The sequence below is a fragment of the Camarhynchus parvulus genome, chromosome 8 (genome assembly GCF_901933205.1).
Source record: "Camarhynchus parvulus chromosome 8, STF_HiC, whole genome shotgun sequence".
In the NCBI taxonomy this organism is placed as follows: Eukaryota; Metazoa; Chordata; class Aves; order Passeriformes; family Thraupidae; genus Camarhynchus; species Camarhynchus parvulus.
Window position 1 is genome coordinate 2,717,022 of NC_044578.1, and position 24,294 is coordinate 2,741,315.

At 41.9% G+C, this 24,294-nt stretch overlaps 1 protein-coding gene across 15 annotated transcripts in view; it reads right to left on the bottom strand.

Annotated features, from left to right (window-relative positions):
• Nucleotides 1-24,294, bottom strand: part of NFIA (nuclear factor I A) — a 348,766-nt gene that overhangs the window by 106,790 nt on the left and 217,682 nt on the right. For 13 of the 15 annotated variants that reach the window (XM_030953281.1, XM_030953289.1, XM_030953290.1 and 10 more), the window contains exon 3: nucleotides 6,762-6,827. The exons of the other annotated variants lie outside the window; for them this stretch is intronic. In XM_030953281.1, coding sequence (XP_030809141.1) covers nucleotides 6,762-6,827 — 66 coding nt within the window. The remainder of the gene's footprint in view (nucleotides 1-6,761; nucleotides 6,828-24,294) is intronic. 15 annotated transcript variants of the gene reach the window in all.

Here is a 24,294-nt window from a genome sequence, read left to right on the forward strand (position 1 = left end):
AAAGGAAATCCTTGACCCTGCAAAGGGAAGCTCAGGAGTTCCCTAAGAGGCTGCTCCTGGCCATCCCATTTCCAAGCTGCCCTCTAGATGGCCCTTGCTGTTATCCTGTGGATAAAGATTCATGGGACGGAGAATGGGACGGAGCAACAGAATAAAAATGCATTTTTGAAAAGACTTAGAATAATCACAGCTGTATTTATGCACCTTACCCACTGGAAGGGTTCACTGCCTTTTTTCTGTACGCACACAATGGGAAATAAAAACACATACTGGAGCCACACTTATTTCTCCTCTCCTTTGCAGTGCTCAGCCACTCCAAGCGCAATGAACGCTTCATGTCTTTCAAGCACTGCTTTGTCATGCTATAAGCATTCATTTCATGCTTTGAATATTTCCTGTCATCCTCGCCTTGGATGAATTTTTGCGGGAATGCTTTACTTGTGAAGGTTAATGGTTAGCAGCAGTGGAGACTGAAGCCCTCTGTCAATCCCCAAGCCTCGAGCACTGCAGGTCACTGATGAGAGGGGTCTCCAGCCATGCCCAGCAGAGCTGCACAGCTGACCCCACTGACGTCCCCATTTCTGGCCTGACTGACAGTCAGAGCCATTTGCCATCACTGGATTCCCCCAAGGGAGTGCCAGCCACCGATAAGCAGGCTAAATCCTGAGCCTACCACAGGACCCACTAAATCCTGGAAATGGTGTAACTGTGCCTCAGTCTGGACTCAGAAAAGAATATGGTATTATAGGGGAAAATGGTGTTTTCTTTCCTAATAATTCAGATGATTCTTCATGACAGTCATGAATCTGGATGGGAAATACACCTGGACGCTGCAAAGCTTCAATTCTAGATTATGATGATTGAAATGCTGTATTTCTAGTTCTTTTTGGAAATGTAATGCAATGAAATAAGACAAAGGAAATGCAAGACTACATCACACATAAGCTAAATTTATAACCAGACATATCTGCTTTTGTTTCCTTGGAAAAAGCTGGCTCTCAGAGCTGCCTGCAGGCACTCTTAGGGGGTGATGAAACACAGGTTGGACCTCATCAGACCTTTCTTGGCTGATGGGTCCTGTTAGACTCAACAGCCTGTCCTGCCCAGTCCCAGGGCAGCCAGAAGAGACCAAACCCCACCAGTACTCCCAGACTCGGCCACAGCTTCCAAGCCTGGACAAATTTCCCCACTGCTGTTCCCAGTCAGCACACAACGTGATCCGTAAGGGTGCAAATCTGTTCAGAATTTGGTCCTGGCAAGTTGCAAAGGTGCAAACAAGCTGACATCACCAGGAGCTCTGACTTCAGCGCCAGCGATGAGATTCCTTATTGGAAATGCTAAGGGCTTTTTTTTTAAAGCTTTTTCTGAAGAAAGTTAATTTTAGATTAGTCCCTCAGGCTGTGATAACTCCTCAGCGTGGCTCTGTAAACAAGAGAGGAGAGTCTTCTTGCATTTATAAGATTCTGATGCAAATAATCCCATGAACAAGAACATTAATAAAAGCTGCCGTTACTGTATTCCTGCCTTTGCAGCTGTAACTGATAGAAAACTTTCTCTGCAAGGCTCAGTTATCTCCTGAAAATGAGGTGTTTCAGGAATGTTAGTCATCTGAGACCGTGTGTTTTCTAGCAGCACCAGTTTCAGCACTGTGTGTTCAGAGGGCTGCTGGCATCCTTGCACCCCTCAGGTGGGAGCTGAGTGGCTTATCCAAGGACAGGGGCGCCTCCAGACAACCCCAGCATCTCCTTGGAGAGTGGCATCGAGCTCTGCTTTAGCTCTGAAAGCCTGTGAGGCAGCTGGAAGCAGTGGAGAGGAGAGGTCAGGCATGGCCTGAGCAGAAGGGATGGCCTTGGAAGGCAGAACATTTCCCCTTGTTAAAAATTTGGCTGTGGAATGAAGTGGTTGTCCCTCAGCTGCCATTTAACCTGGGATGAGTGATGGGGACAGCCACAGGAGCAGTCACCAGTTCTCTGCTTGGGATGAGGGTTTGAAGGGTGAGCTCTGGGCCTGAGAAGAGTGCCCAAGCCGTAGGCTAGGCAGGCACTGCTTCCCCTGGCCCAAGCTATCCCACTGCTTGGAATGCCACATTTGGGACCAGAAGGAAGGCATTCACACAGGGACTGGACTCTGCAGCCTGTTAGTTTAGGCAGAGGGGTCTTCCCACACATAATCTCCTCCTCCCTTTCAGCCAAAGCTAAATCATGCCTTCCGTGACCAGCTTTGCCTGGAGAAGAAGGAACTTCTCTTTGCATTTGTTCCCACTGTGGCCTTCTCTTCCCCCCACAGCTCAAGGACCAGAAATTCTTCTTTTCTGTTTTTAGGCATGGAAAAGTAAGCATATACTTAAGCATTTTTCTCAGGTTTAATACTGAAGTCCAACCCCACTTAAGCAAAGAATTCACAGATGATATTTACAAGTCCAGTGTAATTACTGCAGGGCTGAAAAACGAGTTCTGCCAGTTACAGTGCATCACTGTTTTTCTTTTTTCTTTCTTTTTTTTTGATGTTTCAATGAACAATGTCCCTTTCATTTCCTGCAGTGCTGTTCAGGTACTTGCAGCTCAAAGCAGTGAGACTGCATTAAAGCCAAAAAGCATTTGGTTTGGGCATTACACATTTTTATTTTTTAGAGAAACGCCTCTCCCTCTTTAGAAATTGTTTGAGCAATGGATTTGGCACACATTTGCAATCAGCTGTAATAATGAATGCTGCCCTGGGAGAATGGGCAGAATTTACCAACTTCTTTAAAAAGAACTTCGCTCATCTACAATCAAAGTGCTGTGCTACCAACTCTGAGCCACCAAATCACAGTCCCCTGCTGGAGAGCAGCTGTCAGAAATGACACAGCATTCTCCTGCTCTGCACTGCACACCTCGTGTGCACCTTTACGCTGCACTTACTCATTCACCAGTGCCACCACATCAAACACAAACACTGCCTGACATCCCTTTACTGACAGCAGCAGCACAGCTCTGTACCACAGTCATTAACTGCTCTGCTACATCCTCCCTGCCTTTCTCCAGAGTTCAGCTCCTGATGGAGCAGAGTATGATCCGACTTTTCATATTCTCTGAAAGCCAGAATGGCAAATATCCTCACTTTGCAGACAAAAAGAGCAAAAGGTTTCCCTACAAAAGTTTAAAATAATCCTACTTACAAAAAGAAAATCTATCTGGTAGCTGTTTCCACGACTGAAAGTGAGAATAAAAGCCTGAGAGAGTGTCCACAGCAGTGCTGAGCTGGGAATTCAGTTGTTCCTGATCCCCAGGCATGCGGTCACTTCACTACATCAGACTACCCATTTTGTCATCCTCATTTCACTGAAAACTAGTTTGTTTGTAAAACACAACACCAAACCAGTGCATTTAACAAGCTTTTAAAATCAAAAAACTTTTTTTTTTTTTTTTTTTTTTTTTTTTGATTGGGTGAATTGCAAAATCACTTTGTGGTGCCAACTGAAATGAAGCTTTTACATACCATTAGGCAACTACAAAAGTGGGGAATTTTCCACATGGGTGTTCCACCCAGCTGGTCAGAAAAAATCCCTAGTTTGAGCAAAATATCAGGGCATCAAAAAATGTTCTTGCCTTTCAGATGAAGTTGCTGGCCTCTTTCATTATTCCTCCTGTAAATTTCCTCACCCATATAACAAACAGAGGAATTCTGGATTTTCTGCCTCTCCCCAAACAGCTGATTCCCATGGTGACAGAGCAGCACTGTGCACACCCTGTGCTGGTTTTACCCCCAGCTCCAGCACAAAACATCTGGACCTTGGACTGTTCATGCACCAACAAGCCCTGTCTCGCCTGCCTGTTTGCCTTTCATGGCCATCACGCTGCATCTCTGTCCTTAGAAATAATTAAATGCTTAATATTTCTGTTAAATATTTGCAGTGGTGACTGGATGACTGCCTGGAAACTATTCTGGCCTAATGAAAGCTGAGGGAAAGAGCAGAGTTGGTGTTGAAGCCACCACCAAGAGCAGAAGGTGTCACCTTCCCTGTCTGTGATGATCCTGCTCCAGAAAATGAACCAGCAAAGCCCACTAGAAAAAACCAGGAGTGGTTCTAAAAAAGAAAAGCTTTTTTTTCCCCATGAACTTCACTTCAATGAAGGTTAGACATACAGGCTTTGCAAAACAACACATACAATTTAGGATGATAAATTAAAATCTGTAGTAGGAGGCCTTCTTTTTCAGGGCCGTATAGTTGACCCTTCTGAACCTACATTACTCAAGGTATGCAAAATATATGTGTATAATAAATAGCTCCAGAATTTATGGAGTGGAACAGAAAGGATATTAACAGGCAAGTAGAGAGGCTGTATAGCCCTCACAAGGCCTTTAAAGATTTATTTTTTTAAAACGAAGGAATGCATGCATGGAAAAGGCAGCACCGAATCGATACACTTCTTTGTGCCTTCCAGAAACACATGCAAAAATGCTTCCAAATCTGCCCTCAATCTGGTCACTCCACTGTTGGCATCAGTGGGAATGAGATTATTCACGATTCTATTTTTTCTTCGACTCAAAAAAAAAAAAAAAAAGAAAAAATTAAAAAAAATTGTTTTCCTCTCTGTGTGGGCTCATTCCCACTCTCAGTAAAATCAATTACGAGCCTCCCATTGACTCCTGAGGGATTTGGATCAGGCCCTGTGGAAGTGGGTCTACAGCAAGTGTAGAACAACGCAGTTAATATGATTTATTGTGTCCGTTCCTGTGCGTGCAGTTTTTCATTTTCTAAAGGCTGCAGTTTTGCTTTCATCCTCACGTCCAGGAGATAAGAGCTGCAGATTTGTGTTGATCTATGCTGGGTACCCCGGAGCTGGGGGCTGTGTGTGCTGGGAATGAGCTCAGCCTGCCCGGGGGGAAGGAGCCCTTCAGGGCCAACACTCTGGCTTAGAAAATCTCCCACACACGCACTGCAGAAGGTGCACAGCCAGTGAGGAGGCTGCTGCTGTGGTGGGGAAAAAATACCCTTTAGTAAAACTGAGAAAAAAAAAAAAGAGAAAAATCCTTTTCCTGTTTATTAAAAAAAATAAAAATTAAAAAAAAAGTACCTTTTGCAGGTCAGCAGCAAAGTTCCAAGCATTCGCTAAAAGATTGTTTTACAAAGAAGACTCAGGCTCCGAATCAGAGATATTTCATTTCACTAGGCTTTTACAGATTCTACATTATTAAACACTGACATTGCTGCTTTTCGGGGCAGTTGTTGAGTAGCAAGCTTTGTTAAAGACTAAGAAACTGCAGGGTAAGATGAACTGTGCTTTAATAGCTGAGAAAGAATATTATCTAAACATGAAATAATAACATGCTTGGTGCCTAATACATTCTAAATTAAAATATGATTTAATAAACACAGGCAACATATTCCCCATAAAAAAAATAGCAGAATTGGCAGAACAAAAATCACAGTTTAGTCAGTTCTTCTCTTAACCTTGCAATCCTTTGGCTACAAATTAGAATTTCTGTGAACAGGATTGATAAGGGAAATTAGGCGCTGTCTTTCAGAATCAACAGCAATGTTTTAAGATGGTGTGTTTAGAGATGAACAGCACAAAATCTATCAAAATATGAAACCTTTCATATCTAATGGGAGGAAAACACAGGAGCCCAAATAGCCAAAATCTCAGCAACCCCATGAGCCCTACGTTCTATGTCCTATGATTCAAGCTGCTAGTTCAAAGGTTTTTCTGTACCTAAACCTCTTCTTCTTCCCTTAATATTAAACCCTGACCCCAAAGCAGTCCAGATGAAGCCCCTCAGCCTCACTGTCCCTTGCAGGGGTTTAAGGCAAAGCAGTTATTGCTCTGTGAAAGGGAAATCACACGTGTATTACTACAGATACAGTATTCCTACATGGATTTACACATCCCAGAAATGGTGATTCAGAGGCGTAAACCCTTCACACAAATTCGTTCTTGTAGAGCAGACCCCAAGTACAGTGGATAACACAATCTACATTTACGTCTTACAAAAAAAAAGTTCTGGTTACAGATAGAAGAAATCAAGAAAAACTGCTACTAATAATCATCCCTTAGTCTAAGTCCTAAATATAAGAAACAAAACAAAACTCAGTTGCCGATGGGCCAACAAAAATTGTTGAGGTCTACCTTAGCTAAACACAGAGAGAAGCTGTTCCATTACACACATAATCATCTTTTCACATACAGAAATCCACAGAAATCCACTATGATTGAATGATTTTTTTTCCAGGCTGCTTCACAAAGCAAGCCATTGGTCCAGCAGAAGCCATTGCTTCTACTTTGAATCTGTCCTGGTGCAGAGAACATGAGTTTTCTGAAAAGTGCCAGCTCTTCTAATGCTTCCACTGCAGCCACTGCCACTGGAGAACACGGAGAGAAGCACCAAGGGGCTGTAGCTGAACCTCCCTGGTCTGTTTTCCTGTTGCATCTACTCCCCTGAAGGTCTTGTCTCAAGGCCCAGGGACTGAAAGCCTTTGCTATGGAGGAATAAGGATAAGGGTTGCATACAGCAGGCTCTTTAATGGCATCTCCCTAATTAAAATTAATTTTAAAGGGAGGGGAAAAAAAATCTCTCTCCAGGACTGGACAAAGAAATGCTACCTTAGATTAGTGAAGCAGTAGCATTTTAACTATGAGGAGAGTGCACAACCTATTTGTAGCCAACCCATGTCAATTATTCTGAATCATCTTTTTATATTAGACATGGGGAAAAAAAAAATCTTTATAAATATGGGCTGTTTTAATATCCCAAAGCAGGAGCAGCAGGTAAGAACTTACCATTTTCTGGCTGGTCCTTAATATCAGCTTCACTTGGCTGGCTGGGACTTTCAGATTGACTTGAATCTGAAAAACATAAAATACAGCCAAAAATTACAGGGTCTGCTGTGGAAAATAGATCAGAGGCGCCAGACTTCCTCAAAAGGCTGAGAGTACAAACTGAGGACAGGAGTGTTGCACTAGGACATGATAATGCAAAAGTCCCGTGCCTAGGTAATATGTTTGCTAGCCAGAAAAAAAGAAAAAAATAAAAAGAAAAAATTAAAAAAGGGATTCTTGTTTGTGGCACTACGCAGAGTGCTTGGGGGGTGTGTGTTGGCATAAATTAAGCTTTGAGAATCCTTCTTTTTAAAGAAGGCATATTTAAATGACTCTCCTACATGTTTTTTTATAATGCAGCCTCTATGTTGTATACAAACCAGAGCCTTACTCCAACACATAGTAAAGTCTCAAAACATATCTCCAAGCAGGCATAGAAAGGTAACTTAGCAACCCTACATAGTCGTGGAGATTGTTGGCTACACATTTCTGGAACAAAATCTGCAAAACTGAGGGAAGAGCTGATTTTTTTTGGCGTGCTTTCGCAGTGGTTACAGCACCACAAGATCCCTAAAAAGCTCGGTGCTGGTGGTGATTTGCAGCGGGATAAGTGAGTCCAGATACTGGATGAACTGCTTTAGAACTTGCGTAAATAATCCCACAACCTCCCAGCTAACACCCTCCAACGAGCAAAATTTATTTGCCTAAAATAATAAAATGATCTATAAAAGGGTGTGTGTAAATATGAGCGTTTTGCATTTTTTACACGTTATTAACTCTACTTTATGTGAAGATGATCGCTCTTTGGTCCAAAAATTATTCTTAGTAGAAGCTTTAATCAAACAGTATTTTCCTTCTTAATTATTTCTGTCACTATGGACTGGAAAAAAAAGTCCCTTTACCTGTGGGAAAAAATATTTTTTAAGAAATCCCTCAAATAACTGCTTTTTTGCAATTAATACATTTTTTTCCTTTCCCCAGAAATTGTTCTGTAATTTATTGATCCTGTAAAAAAAGTTTTTGCTGTGAAACAAAACTTAGGCGATGAAACCGCTTGCTAATGCCTCAACACCACCCCTCATTGTGGCAAACCCATTTTCTGACTTCACCTTGACTTTGCAGAGTTTGGAACTAACTGTCTGAAATTTGACCACATTTCAGTGAGAAGTCAATGCAAGATCAAAAGGTCACGACACTTAACTGTGATTAAATTGAAAATCTTACTTCTATTGCAACAGAGTCATAACACCACCCCTTCTTTTTCTTTGAGGTATTAATAGTGCTGGAAGAAGCAGTACTACTAGTGACCTTGGGTCAAGCAATGCTAATTTATTGCTTTAAAAAGGTTCCTTGCTTTTAAGCAAATGAAGATTTTAATTACCGCAGAGCACTATAAAGAAAATGCCTATTTTAAATATTCAAATTATATTTTTACCTGCTGACTGTCTGCTTTAGGTATCATTCAGAAGCTTAGAGGACAATCTTGTATAAATTAAAAACTACAAGTAAAAAAAAGAGCCCACAAAACAAAACTTGATGAATTTCAGAATATAACTACTCAGAATATTTAGCAAAGAAAGCTTCAGTCATGATACTTCTATTTAAAATCAATTAAATTCCCCTAAAAAGTGATATATACCCAGTATGCCCCACAATCCATTTCTTTTGTATTTATTATTTTTAATAATTTTGCCAATGAAGCTAAGGGGGAAAAAAAAATCCTCACTTCTGCAATTTTGTTTTAAATATTGATCTACTGAATAATCTCTCCCTGAAGCTGAAATCGGTGCCAGCAGATACACTATGGGGGTAACACGCACAGCGCTGTTGTATTCTGGATTTTGGCAAGAAGCTTCACGTTTCCGATACCGCAAAGGTAGAAACAAAGGTAAAATATTAGGAATGTAAAATATTTAGTTAACGTTCAAAGTCAACATTCAACGGATTTCATTTTACAGGGCGGGCATCAGCCTTTTGCTTATTTTTTAGGTTTTACTTTCCCTCCAGCCAGCCATGGCTCAATCAGAGTTTGGGCTTTATGTTTCAAGTAGGCTCGGAATTCCACAAAAAATTTATAGATTTGGAGAAGTTCCTGCTGAAATGTGGGACTGGGAGCGTGCTTCCCTTCCCTAAAATTTGGAACGAGCCAGGGAGGCGGCGAGAGGGCCGCGGTGGCGGCCGCGGGAGCGGGCTCGGCGCTGGCACCTTGGCTCCAGCACAGCCCTGCAGCCGGTGGGCAGCACACACAGCCCGAGCTGCTCCTGGCTTGTGAGGAACAAAGTACTTTTGTCTGCCTCGAGTGCTGTTTTTCCAACACCAAGGCTAGTGGCACAAGAGGGGCTCCACTGGCCGTAGGACGTTTGTTTGCACGCCGAATCTTTAACTTTCTCCCTTTATCACCACGACAGCGTTTTTCCTAATTCTGCTTCCCTGCAACCCACCCCTTCTGCTGAAATTAAATATTAATTTCCCAGGGAAAGACAACACAGCTTTAAGAACTATTCTTCATGGACAGGCACAGGGCAGTAAAACGCAGGACAAGGTAGAATTAAAGCCACTCAATCCTGCGGTGGGGATCAAGGGAGGCTACCGAAAACATGGACTGGGCAAGCGTGTGCTCAGCATTGTTATGCAAGGTGGCATCTTGTGGAAACCCCAGATAAGAAGACTGAGTTGAGGCACTTAGCCAAAATGTTTATATGCAGAATTTTGCTTCCCTGATTTTATTCAGATGCTGCAGATGATCCGGCACATATAAATGTGCCGCCACATGGTTAAGGGATTGGCAAAATCAGAGCCGTTGTGTTTTACAGTCTTGCCTAGGACGAGGGAGTCTTGCTCAGCCTCCACCACTCGCTCTCTGCTTTTTCAGCAGTTGGCACTAACTCCTGTCGGGGCTTTTTTGTTGTTTTGCACATGGAAACTTTCAAATTCCAGTTTTCTGAACGTTCCGTGTTTTGCGGGCTCGGCTACGACAGGAGGGGGAATGTCTGTCCTGCTGAGTCAGTTAGCCAAACAGGTGACCGGAGGAATAAATTAATTTTTGCCCATACATAATTGATATAAATGGAAGATCGTTTTCATAAGCATTTGCATTAAATCAATAAAATCACTTACTATAGAGCAGTTTAACAATTCATTTGATTTTCTCTTTTCTATATATTTGATAGCCACTCTGCAAAACAGTATACACTTTATGCCTATTTTCTTTAGCAACAACACTGCCAGTTAAATTCTACCACCTGCAATAATTAGAGCCATTGGAAAACATACAAAACAAAATATACAGTAGATGCGAGCCCCTCTTGAATCCACGGCCCCCTGCGGCAACGAGTTTCATTGGTGCCTTAAGCTAAGGCTGGTAGGAAGCCAAAGAATCTGTATATTACAATAAAGTGCATGTTATTAAGGGGAGGATTTAAATGATTTCAGATGGAGTTGGAAATATTATAGTGAGGAACCACTATTAAGATTGCTGATTAAAAAAAAAAAATCACCAAGGAATCTAGTTTTATGTTTAAGGAAGCTTAACCTTGAATAGCACAATGGGTTTTATTTGGGGGCTTTTTTAGTTAGAGAAAAGTTAGTGGCTGGAATTTTTAACCCTGAGCTAGCTGGGGCTTGAGTGAGTCTGTGCACTGGGCTCAAGGTTACTGGTCACGAGAAGCTCAAGGGGATCTGGTATCAACCACAATAGTGGCAAACAGGATCAAAAAAACATGTTGAAGCTATTTTACTCTCCACTTCCAAGAATCAATTATGATTAAGGGATAAAGGAAAAAAAATACGCTAACAACAAAACAGGCTAGTTTTTCAAAGTAGCTTTTCCTCTCACGTCTCTATTCTCTGTTCTCTGTTCCTGTTTGGATCTGTTCCTTAAGCATATGCTACCTCAGCAGGACCGAGCCCCAGATCTGCCTGATCCCAAACCCTATGCAGGCGGGGACCTCCAGCTCCGGGATGGAAGCTCTGGACTTTTCAGGCTGCAGTTTTCCTTTTCAGCTGCAGCAGGAGCACAGCTCCAGCTGGGCTGCACGGCGGCTGCATGGAAGCAGGGCTGGCGGCACTGGAAGGGAGCGCTCCATTGTTTGGAAAGAATAAAACCTTCCCAGGAAAGTCTGGCCCGTGGACAGGACCAATGTCAACAGACTGACAATGTTGTTCTTTTTTGTAGACCGTGACACAGACGGTGAAGTGTTGTTGCACTCCTCCACCAAAAAAGCCTCTTTTGAGTGCCGTAGCACTTCCAATTGCTAAACCACTCCATGGCCACCTGACTGGGGAGAGACAGGACACTTTGTGGAGCACTCCCAAAAACACACTGTGTTTTCCAGGGCAGGCTGAATCCAGCCTGGAATTCACTGGGATGCCAGTGACCCTCTTCATTGCTGGTTTGCACAGACCCAGTGAGTGGGTGCCAAGATAATTTTTTACCTCTGTAGAGCCGCTCCCCAGCAGAACCTGAGCCTCTGAGCAGCCCGTGAGCTACCACAGGTGCAGACACATCCATCCTGGAAACAATAAAGGTGATCCCCATGTAGCACAGGAAAAAATGACCAGTGATGCCAGATGAGCCAGGCAGCGCCACCACTGCCCATGCTGAGCCTGCTCTGCAGTGAAATATAGCAGGGTCCTCTCCTCCACCACCACCAGCCCAGCACCTCACAGGAGCACCACAGAAGTGCATAAGTTAAATTTTCCATTCATATCATGTTTTGGGGGTGGGGGGAATACTGTATAATAAACTGACATATTTTATTCAAGTTTCAGAGCCCTATTTGTAATAAAAAATTTATATGGCTGGGTTGTGTTCATGCAATAAATTTTTCATCTATAATTTTGGGCATGGATTCCACCAAAGATTTATATACATAAAAAAAAAAAAAAATTGAAATCATGCTCTTTTATATACAATCTTATGTGGCGAGCTTAAGGGATTTACAAACAGAAACCAGCACCAGGACTGGGGCTTTTTTACACTCACTTTCCCTTCATTATACATTATAATATAAACACATAGGGGTCACTCCATATATGCCACAATTATTATTTATGGCGATTTTGGTGGCTACTAGGATTTCTTTAAAGGAAGGCCTGGCTCTCCATTTTACTCCAGCCATTGCTTTCAAGTCAACTTTTATAGGGAGTTCAAAGTGCTTCATTATCATCTACCTCACCATCACACATGTACACGCCAGCACCAGATTCCCAGTTTTATTCCATACCCCTGCACTGTACACTCCATCCCCATGGCTCCCCAACGAGGTTCTGCACTGGTAAAATCCCTGTGGTGCCAGCCTGTTTTTCCTTTTTTTTATAAGGCGAGGACTCTTAATTCCTGTACACTGGGAAAGAGATTATCTTTGATAATGGAAATGTAAATCAAAGCTTGCTGTTGTTTATTCCAGACAGACATTTGTGTGTTAAGTCTGTTTATCAGGCAACACTTTGTCTAAGCCAGGAAGTAGTCAGCCTTTGTAACAAGATGTATGCAAATGATTTTCCCATCAGCCCCTGCCACAAAACTTTTGTGGCAAAAAAACCCTCCTTGTTACTTCACCAGTAAGACGCTCCTAAGCTACCCCGTAAGCAGACTAGCAACAAAACAGCCAGCTAGACTATGCTGATGAGTTTGAATGAGCCCAAAACATGTGCCCACAGTCTGTTGCTCGGTATTGTAAGCAGACTTTGTGTATTACATCTGTTTATCAGGCAACACTCTGTCTGCTGGGCCGGCTTTGTACCAAGGTGGACGCAAACAAAGATCTCCACAACTCCCTGCCTAACTTTTTTTTTGGCTGCAGAAATTCCCCCTCACTTCCCTCCTCGCTGGGAATAAGAATGCGAAACTTCACCGAGACCCTAAAGCTGTATCAAAATGGTTTCATTTTAAATCAACTTTCTTTGTTCTCACAAGCCCATAAATGATTTACTGCTATCGTGTGATAGCCTAGAATGTGGGGAATCTGTGTATTCCCATATTTGTTCCTTGATATTACAAACAAGTATTTGATTCACTTCTAAATGTTTGTTTTTAAAACAGTTTACAGCCTTTGATTCCTGCTTACTGATTCATTTCTGGAACATTTTCTATTTATTCCTTTGCAGTAGCAAACGTTAATTTTGACTTAATTCAAATTGTCATCAAAGGCTTCCTTAAGAAATCCCACAGCACAGATTTTATTTGTTATAATAAAATATTCTTAAAGTAAACATCGTGCGACTGTGTTTTTTTAATTCCAAGAGATACAAAAATCCGTTACCCAAAGGATTCAAATTGGTTCAGCCCTTTTTCCTAGACAAAATAAACACTTTAGGACTTTACTTGTTTGTATTCTCCTCAGTGGTGCTGTATGCATCACCAGCTAAAAACAAAGAAACTTTTAGCTGCTCAGACAAAATGCAGAAGCTCCCCAAACAACGAAGCGGGGGGGTGGGGAGGCATTCAGAAAGTCTGACAGTCCATTCAATATAGGGATGATGGCCATAATGCATCCAGGGTCCCCTTGCTAATTAAATATGCATTGGCACAGTTTTGATCGATGCAAGCCATGGATCAGATGACACACCTGCAAAATCTTGAGCCCAGAGCTCCCAGGAAAAGGAAAATACAGGCTGTCTCCTTATCTTTGTTTTCAAAGGCTCTCAATTTCTGTGCTTAGATATCTAATTTAATTCTCTCACCCCTCAGCAAACTGGATTACGAAAGTCAATACTGCCATTGTGCATCGACAGGAACACACAGCTTTCCTTTTATTCAATTTAGCCATGACCTTTAGACAAAGATAATGACAACTGTCTAAAAGTAAGGTAAGGCCTTAAGGAAGACCCTGCTGAGGGGCCCCTCTCGCTTTCCGTGGCTCCTCCAGCCAGGAAGAGCCCACCAGCCATGGAGCAAATCCAGAAACAATTTCCCTCCCCAGAGCACAATGACCAGGAGCAGCCTGGCAGAGGGGCTCCCTCGGCCACCAAGGGCTCTGTCCCACCCTGAGGACCTGAGACACCCTGACACCAGCGGCCAGACCCTTTGCCAAGAGGTGGCCACGTCCCTGGATGAAGCTCTCCAAGAGCAGAGGCGGGCACTTGCATGATGGGGGAACACACTGTCCAATTTTTCCTGTGCTGTTGGGGACACAGTAAAATGGAAGGGTCAGGAGAGTAGCACCAAGTTCTCATTTCTGGCCCTGGCACTGGGGAAGAGCTGCAGCCCTAGAGCTGGGACAGAGCTGGGCTCACGGCGCAGGGAGCCGCACGCGCCCGCGTGGCGACGGCGGGAGGAGGAAGCCGCACGCGGATTTTCCTGGAGCTGAGCTGGAGCCAATGGAAATGACATTACTTTCCAATAGGTCTCGCATCAATATTTTTAGCAGCCTCCCTACAACGAGATAGCATCTTTCTAATACATCTGTAAGGGAAGGAGAGAGAACATGCTCTCGGCTAACGAACAGCTATCAGGCAATAATCCACTTTGCTACCTGCAGATACAGGTTGTACCTGAGTCAGTGATGGAGGCATATAAAAATTCATATTGATTGAGCAGCCCAACTCCACAAAATGTGAGCTTCCATGCTGCACAGGGTTTTAATTCTGCAGGATTTTTTTTTAGCTGCATTTAAAAATACACTTGGCATTTCTAGCTGTGGACCAATATTTTTCTCATGTCTTTTTATACAGATTTGGAGGGAAAGATATTTGTAATGGAAAAAAAATATGTGCAAAGTTGGATTGCTAAGTTTCTGTAATCTTGGGAAATAAAAAAAAAGCAGCCTATGTAAGAGCTACAAGAAACCATATGGATCAACAAGAGCTGCCCTCATATCCCTAGGAAATATATATTAACCTACATTTCATCATCATAAACCCCAAAATAAAAAATCTAATTAGAGTCTCTACCCTCAGATTCACTTGCAAAAAATTTGCTTATCCCCCTCACAAAATGATTTACAGTACTTACATCCATTTCTTCAGAGTGATTTAAATTTATTGAATCATTTCAATTTTTAGAGAGCTTCCATTTGGATCTGTACGGGTTTCTAGACATATGCAGTGCTCAGTTATTTAAAATTAATTGCAGTACAATAATTTTAAATTGCTTTGCACTATACCAATCTCAAGTGCTTTGAAATATTTGAACCATTCTATTTAGAAGCCATCAAACTTCTGAGCACATGCATCAAAGAGTTGTTTTAAAAGCCAAAGGGCCGTCCTGATGATCCCAAAGTGCAGGTGAGCTCAGCTCTGGGCATGCTCAGTGCACATGGACCTGGATTTATAGAACAATTCAACAAATTTTGCCCGAATGTCAATCTTTAATTAACAAAAACTGATCCTGTAATAATTTCAAACCACTAAAAAAATTCTAAAACTAGAAAAGCACTGTTATAAAATAATGGCATACATTAAAACTATTATTACTTCTAATGTATATTTATAGAACATCCTTTTATCCTGAAAATTAAAACAGCTTATTAACATTAAACTAAGCTTTACAACACCTCTGTGGGAAAGGTGAGCATAACTATGCCCACTTTATGCAGGGATGAAGGAGGCACATAGAGGTTAAGTGATTTACCTTGAGAGGCACAGTTACTAGCAGGAGTAAAAAGCACAGGGCCGGGCTCTTGAGCTCTGGATAATAAAGTCTCCCTCCCACCAAAGCAGCCATTACAATGGCAATGGCAGAGCCCACTTAGGAAGCCTTCAACTGCATTATGTAGAAAATTACTTGGTAGAGTGGATCCAAAGTCACCTGGAAGGGGATATTTCCAGTCACTCTCGGCTCCTGTTTCACTTGCCTTTCTTTTTCTCATTAGTTATTTTGAAAAACAAGAAATCATTTCTCTCCAGAGTATTTTCTATCTCAGTTTAACAATAACAACAGTAGTATTTAAGGCGACTAAAGAGCTGGTTTTGCAATGCCTGACTTCATCTACAAAGGCAAGTGGAGATGAGCCTGTGTGATGGGCAGATCTGGTAGCTTTGGTAAAAGACCCTCCATTCTGCTTTTGTGCAGTTTTACCCTGGTGAGAAAACCACCATCAGCAAAGCAGGATTATGTCCACCATATGGTGAGACTCCATTGGCGGTCGTACAGCCACCCAATTAATCTCTATCCCCCACCATCCCCTTGTTATTTATTTATTGTGACAAACTCATCCTTCTGGGACCCTGGGCGGGGAGCTGCGTGTTCCCAGGCTATTGGCGTCAGTGCCCATCCTCATCCTTTATCCCAAGCAGGAGCTGGCGAGCTGGCGCCTTTCCTCCGGCCAAGGCGCGCCGTGCTGCAAGGTCACACCCAAGGAGGATCTCCAGATTTTCCAGAGCAGATTTTTTTTCAAAACTGCCCTCCATCAGAAAGCCAAATAAGCCCTTGACAACAAGCCCACACTTCACAAACTGCTGTCCAGAGCTGGCCATTCTAGCAGCACACGGATAACCACGCTGTTCGTGGAGAGCATCAGAGTGCTCCTACATTTCAGTCCGTGCCTATTCCCAAGGTCTCTCCACAACCTCAAACATTCCAGGTTTCATCAGCCAGCAAAAACAAAGAAAAACCTTCACCACACCAACAAACTGGGCACGAGCCCCAACCTCCTCCTTTTTCAATCTCTCCCGCTTCTCTTTCCTCGAAAGGACAAATGCAAAATATTCCTGTGATCAACCGAAAATTCAACTAGGAATCTATACATCCAACAGAGTGAAGAATACTTAAAAAGAATTACTACCTCAAAGAATGGGCCTATTTTCCCTATTCAGGATTATTCCATTTCAAACAGGGAAAAACAATGTTGATGATAAAAATATGTGTGGCTATTTCAGAAATAAACAAAAGATGAGCTAATATTCCATGGAGATTCTGTCAATAGCAGATTAATAACAAGTTACAGATGAGGCAGTCTAAGCAAAGTTTAGGTACTATTTTTTTATTGTGGATCTACACTTGCAGTCCCGTTTTCACAACTCTTTTATTTTGATGTACCTGACACTTTTCCTCTTGGCTCCCATTTCAGTCCCTCTTAAGTACATATTTGGTTGTAGTGGCCAAATTTTTTTTTTTTTTTTTCTGGCAGATGTCTTTTCCTTGTTCTGTGCACTGCGAGGAGTTCAACGTGGCATGTGAAAAATTTCCATTTCAGGTTTTCTTAAACTATATACAAAATTAAACTGTTGGCAAAAATACATAGATATATAAAATTATACAGCAGAAAAAGCTGCTCGATAGTTCCCTTTTTTCCCCTTTCCTCCTTTCCTTTTGTCTTTTTCCCCCCCCAAAATAATTGCAGAAATATTGCCATCAGCCCAAAGCCTTTCTCCAAGTGTAAAGTCAGAGGGTTCTGCCCACAAAGAATTGCCACTGACTGTTGCTCTGTGGATCTGTTTCTACTCTCACAATATTGTAGACTGCGAAGGAGAACTGAGAATTACCATAAAAATCGGGACGTGTTTTGTTGCATCAGTATCATGTTGGCATCAACACTACAGACTCGGGCAGAAAAAAAAGCAGCCTTTTGGTAGGCAGCCTACTTGGTCTGTGTTTCTGCTGTGTTTGTAAGCCATGCAAGTGGAAGAGAAAGTTAAAACTTGGAGAGAAGTAACATCCTGCAGGCTCGGCACGAGTTACAGCAAAATCTGAGGTCCAACCACCATAAATCATGGAGAAATGGAATTATATCTATACCTCAAAGGACACTGGATCACTATAAATACAGGAAAGAGTTGGGAGTATATATAGTTGGCCCCCTGAAAAAATATTCAGCATAATGTGTTGACTCTGAAAATGCATCCTAAAATACATTTTCACTTGGTCCCAGTGCTGCAAATCTAAATTTTGAGAAAGGAATTTAAAACCAGAAAAGTCCAGAGCTCTCAAACCCGTAACTACACTGCGTAGACGAAATTTTAATCAAACTTTTAAAGCCATGGTTATGATCTGATGAACAGACAGCTTGACTTGATTACATTTTTAAGTTTCAGTTTCTATTTCTGTTGTAAGATGAAAAAGATCATAGAGTGTCAGAAATTTGAATACTGAATAGCAAAAGCTCTTGCAGGTTTAGAAAGCATATAGAAAAGCTGGCAAAAGAAAACGCTATTCCATTGCCACCATCTGCTTTCTGGCATATTGAAGAAACTTTACTAACAGCAACATTTTCTTGCATTAGAATATCTGCTAATTAGTTTTGTTGTAATTTTTTTTTAAATTACCTTTTACACAGAAGGCAAATAGCCAGGTTTTTTGGCTGGCTACACCTTACACCACGTCTGATAACATTTTCACATTAAGTTCAGTTTACCTCACTTTTTTTTTTTTCTATCAAAATCCTATCTTTAGCATAGTCAAAGCCTGCAAAAACTTTGCCTTGCTGAGACTAAAGAAAAAAACATCAAACATATGAAGTGTTAAAAATCGCTGAATAACTCAAAGGAAAAAAGATAATTTTGAAGGCGTTTTGGCTGAAATCTATTTTCCTTTGAATTGCATGAGTGTTTTAAAATGTTAAAAACACTACAGAGTGACTAATGAATGTAAAAGAATGATAAAGAGTATGGGTCCAGTTATCAGTGATGTGCCTAAAACAAAATAATTTTGGACAGTCTGCCATGCAAATATTGACTAAAATGTCATAAATAATGTCTGCAACAAAGGGAATCCTGCAAAGGAATATTCTGTTGTACTTAATGCATTGTAGAGCGTGCCTTTTAGCAAGCAGTACGTTACAGAGCCTGAAAACTTCAGTTCAACAAAAAAATCCCCCTAAAATTCCCCAGACAAAAACATTACTAATGTTGTTTATTTTTGGTTTTTTTCAGAAACGGACCTTCCAAAAAGTTAAAGGTGCAGCCTTACATTTGGGAAATGGTTCACTTAGAAGCTGATTTTCAAAAGAAATGAGTCGTCCAAAAATTACAAATAGACCAAATGTAGCCACCTCATTGACTTACAACTACTCCCTCTGCCATTTTTAACAGGATTTTCACCCATTTCTCTGCTGGCAGGGAAGAGGCTGCTTGCAGGTCTTTGTCAGAATGTACTGAAATCAAATGCAAAGGCATTAAGTCGACCACTGCCCTGGGTCAGAGCTGAGAGGTGGCAAAGCTTCTGTTCCAGCACTTCTTAGGGCCTAATTCTGTCTCAGTTCCAGAGTCTGACTGGCTCCACGTGTAGGGTTAGAAATAAAAATGCAATCCTGTGAGAATGATGGCAACACACAGAGTGGGCAGGAAGGGCTCCAAACCGCCCTCGAAATCACAACATTTTGGTAATTTTATTATTTTTTTTAGTAGCACTGGAATATGATGTCAAAATGAGGGAAGTTGCATGAAGAAATCCAGATTACCTACATCCCCCACTGACACACTGTGCTATGTGTAATCACAAACAACCCAGTCACTTTTTTTTTTCTGAAAGTCTACTAAAAAAAATTAAACAGCCGGGTCTACACTGAAACCTTCTGCATGTGTTTTCCAAAATTTCATTTCTGAGAAAAATTTCACAGCCACTGAGATGACAAAAAACAAAGATATTTTACATTTCTAAAGCATCTTTCATCCAAGATCAAAGAACAACATCAACAATAATTCTCAAAATACTCCTTTGAAACAGAAGTACTAAAAGGAGTACTATTAAATTTATTTTATCTTTATCTAGCTTGATCTATTTTCTTTAGAAAATGCTGGTTACTGTAGCATCTCTCTAAGCAGATGAGGACTATAGGTTAAGTGACTTGACCAGAAACACTTACTCAGTGGAAGAAGTGATAATGCTCACATTTGGGAGTCAAGATTTCTAAACCTTTCATCCAGTAATTAAAAACATATATAAATGTAAACTGATGTAGGGAGCATGGAAGCACCATCACGTGGTGGAGGTGTCACCGAGGCAAGGGAAGGATCTGGAATCAGCAGCACACAAACCAGCTGGCAGGACCTGCTGTGGCAGTGTGGATGGACAGATCAATAAGTGTATGACGGCAGCAAACTACAAATGAAGAGAATGAGCACATATTTGCTGTTTTTCAAACCCCTTGACAAAAATGAAGTAAAATTTCTTATCAAAGATGAAAAGCCTTTCTCCCTGTGAGCCATGCAGAGAAGTGCTCCCTGCTCTCCCGTGGAGGCTCAGGAAGAGTGTGGCTTTTCCAGCTGCACCACAGGTCACCCACAAAAAGATTGGTGGGCTGTGTGGCAGGGTCCGTGGCCAAAGAATTTGTTTAACACGAAACTCAGAATTATTTAAAAAATAAATTACAAGCTGCGTTACACACCATATAATTCGGCCTCTGGGCCAAGATAATTCTTGACATAACCCAACTGGAATTACACCGGGGAGAGACTTAGCACAGCGCTTTCATAAGGATCCTTTCCCTATCATTCCTGCAATCAGGTCGTGTGTGGGTATAACTGATAATCTCCTGCCTGCTCTGTAACATGGATGAAATGTTATCGACTCTTCTGCCTCGTCAGAGAGCAGCACACGCTCTGCCAGCGTGCACAGAACCCACTGCTGATAAAAGCAGCCCCTGTTTGGAGAGGTGTGCTTTACAGTCCTTGTGGGTTTTTTTGCAGCAGAGGAGCCGTTGGACAATGAAGAAAAACATTTCAGCTCCCCTGAAAGTTTGACTGTTCCTTTTCAAACAATACAACACAAGATTCGGGACATACTGCTGACACAGCAACATCAGTGCCTCAAAGAAACTGTGGGAAATGTCAAATTTATGGTCCTATGGGTGATTGGTGGAAGGTTTCTTCCCCCCCTTCAGCAAGCCTCTGTCAAAAACAGAGCCTCTAGAAAGTTTTTGGCTACGTCCCAGCAAAGCAGAAGGAAGCTGTATCCCACACTTCCCTTGGGACTTAATGAAATATACAGCCTCTGGGCTTCTTTCAATTTGGTCTTTCAGATTGCTAAACCAGTGAAAGAAGGATCCTAGCTGTCACAAACGTCACATGTTTGGGGTCACCTGCTGCTCGGGGGTTCTCATGCCAGTTGTTGACATAATAAGCACCCCTTACACTTTAATTACAATTCACAGTGTGCAAACTCTGCAATCTGCTTTAAGGCAGACAGTCTTTTAAATCAACACTAAATTCTACTACTGTTCGAGCAGAAATGGGAGGAAAAAGATGTCCAGCTGACTGAATAATTGTATTCAAATATTTGTGATCCCAAAGAAAAGTAAGCACTATCCAGTGAAAAGAGCAACTGTATTGCCTGTAACACTTCAGAAAGCGTAGCTAAAACTCGACTTGCTCCTCACAGTCACGCAGACGAGGCACGTGAGGCGTTTTCATTTGACGAGCTCTTTGCAAAGCTCCTGCGAGCACAGACCTGAGCACCCAGCTGTGTTTGTCCTGAGCACGGAGCGGGCTGGACACAACGCTGGACACTGGGATCCCCAAAGGGAGGGAGGGAAACTCTCAAGCCCTCTTAGCACAAATTTCAGCAGGACTTGTGCAATGAAAGCCTGAATGGGAAGACGTGTTTATTTTACTCTGGAATGCTTTATTTAGTTTGGTACAAGAAACATTGGGTCTACTTAAAAATACTTATTATTTTGAGAAACAGATGAGAGTCCTCAGTTTCCTTGACCACTACCTCTTTTTTAACTATTACTCCTAATAAAGGCATATCTAGACCACCAAACCTGAATAAATTGCACCAGCTGGGAAGGAATAAAAGTCTCCTCTCCTTATATGTTAGAGAAAATCCATTTTAGTATTCATGCATCTAAAAATGCCTCCAGTAAATTATATTATTTACAGGGCCTTTGTTGAATCCACCTTTTCCCATGGAAAGAAAAAGACCGCAAGAGGGGATAACAGAGTTCTGGGAGTACTTCTAGAAGAATTTCTGTGCTTGCCCTGCTAGAAACACTGTAAACTTGTGGGTTATGGATCGCACTGTCCACACAGGAAAGGCAGCACAAGCTCCAGCAGCTGCGCTCTGCACAAATTCACCCTCCGTGCTCTCGGGGAAACAAAGGAGAAGTCAATAGCCTGATACGAGGGCCTGTTCCTATTAAAATCAACAGGAGTGACTCTGGCCGCAGGAGAAGTTGTCCAAGTGGCTTCATAGGGAAAAGCAAGGATGGGTTTTCACCATGCCAAAGTGGCAGGCTCCTTGTCCCTCGGCCGAGAGGGACAGAACCTCCTCTCGCTGCCTCTGCCGTCGCAGCTCTCCCTCCTCGCTCGCTGTACCGGCGACCTCAGATAAACTCGAAACGTTTTGAAATTATCATCAGACTGTGAAGCACTTCAATGAAAATCTATAAAACAAATTTATAGTGCGCATTCATGTGTATTATATATACACTTAGAATGGGATTTATCATTTAGCTGACCTTTGGAACACTGGTATTTTTAGATCTGAAAAAATGTGTGTTGATTGTACTGCAACCCAGTCCCCTTAAAATGTACCGACTCCTTGATATCTTACTACAGGAAAGATAATTGCAATGAATTTTTATATTTCAGCACATGGGAAGATAAGATTAGACAGTAGGGACATAAAAGCAAACTGCACCACATAAAAGATAAGTTTCTGAAAGTTACAATTTACACCAAATGTTACAGATTAAAATGTTCAAAGCTATTTATAGGACCTTGTGCTGGTCCCACTGTAGACCGTGGAAAGACAGCAAAGAATCAGCTCTACCTTTTCCTTAATCACTTCCTCCCATACCTAAAAACCCTTTGGAGCACACAAATTATTAATGATATTAAGACTATTACTAATTCCCATTACCACTCAGGTAAGGACACAGGTGCCTCAGCAAACTGGTCCCAAGGTCATATGTGCTGCGCAGACCTCACCATCCAAGAGGATTGTTCCTACTCTAATGGGATTATCTACAATCTGAACAACTCATCCCAAAAGGTAAATAAACATTTGATTTCCCTCTGCCTTCTGCGTGTGCCATGTTTGCCTCTGTCAACTGAGTGTATTGTATTTTTACAATGGGATATTTTTCTTCTTTATTCCCCACTATTAAGTTGCCACCATCAGTAGCTTGGAAGAAATAAGGAATAACAGCAAGAGAGATACATTTACCTCCATACAAGGTATAAAAAACCAGAGCTGAAAAGCAAATCAGAAGTAGGGAGATGTAGTGAGGGAGGCACACAAAGTGCCACACGATTCACCGACATGCAGCAGGCAGCAGGCGCAGCCACTGCCCACCAAAGGGCACAGGTGCAAGGGCAGAAAAAGGAGCCAGCGCAAAGCAAAGTTTGTAGCAGAGTGGCTGGCTAATAAATGACACCCTCTGGAAAGCTGTCCTGGCAGGCGGCAGCACACGGCATCCGCGGCCTGCGCGGAGCCTCGGGCTGCTCCCAGCGCCGCGGAAACAAAGAGCACTCGCCGCGCCAGGCCAGGCTCCCACCAGCGCGCTCAGGGGGGATTTTTCAATCACAGCTCAGCCATATTTTCTGTTTTCTTTCTCAAACTTAACCTTCTCTGAGGACTGTTTCTATGAATAGGCTCAAATTTCAGCCACTTCTGATGAAGGCCTTTACGAAAAAAGTGTTGCTAGAAATGTCTGACAAGGGAAAAGTGATTTTTCCCCCCCTCCCCTACTATACAATTACTAAAAACATATGGTGGAAGAGATTCCGTGCAAACCTGGAGTGTGGTCTGTTTTCCACAAAGACGAGGGAGGAAAAGTTGCAGCCCCAACCATGGGGTTGATAAAAGAAGGAGCAATGAAGGAAACTACTTTGAAAACAGAAACTCTGTCAGCCAGTGCACTAAAGAGTAACTCCATACACAAAATTACATGTAGACAGAATCAACCCTGCTTTCAGGCTTTGTGGGTGTGAGCTGTATACAGAGTGTTTGGTGAAGCTCAATTCATGATCAAAAGAAAATTAAACCAAAGAATAAGTTTTTAAAAGGAGCCTTTGAAGCAAAAAGCAATGATGTGTGAAAGACAGAACCAGAAGAGTTTATTTAAACGCACAGCATAGAAAACAGGGAAAACAGAAATTAGGAAATTAGAAGAACAGTCAAGAAGGCACCCAGCAGCCTTTTCCTGGAACTAGAAGTTCTTATATCTGTGAATATTTTTATACAGATTCAACTATCTTTTTCAAGTCCTTCCTATTAAAATTTCAGACATTTTCTACAATGAAATCAGAAAAGTGATTTGAAATGTATTGGTAGAAGATATAAAATTAGTTGTGTGTGGATGTTACAAAGGATCTGGGAACCTTACACCCTTTAGATCTGCTTATTTAACTATTTAGCAGTGCAATTTAAAATTTGCATATGACTGGTTTGATGCCAAACCATAAGAATAAAGCAGGAATATCTCTGTCCTATGAATTTCAAACCCAAGGTTTTTCAATGTAGTCCTCAAATGTGAACTGTATTCCCTTCCTAAAATTATTATGTAGCCCATGATCTAGGTAGAAAAGTACATGTAAGACTTTAAAAGAAGCTGCTTTTTCCCCCCCTTAAACTTCCTATCAAGAGTAAATCATTTTGTGAACATGCTCA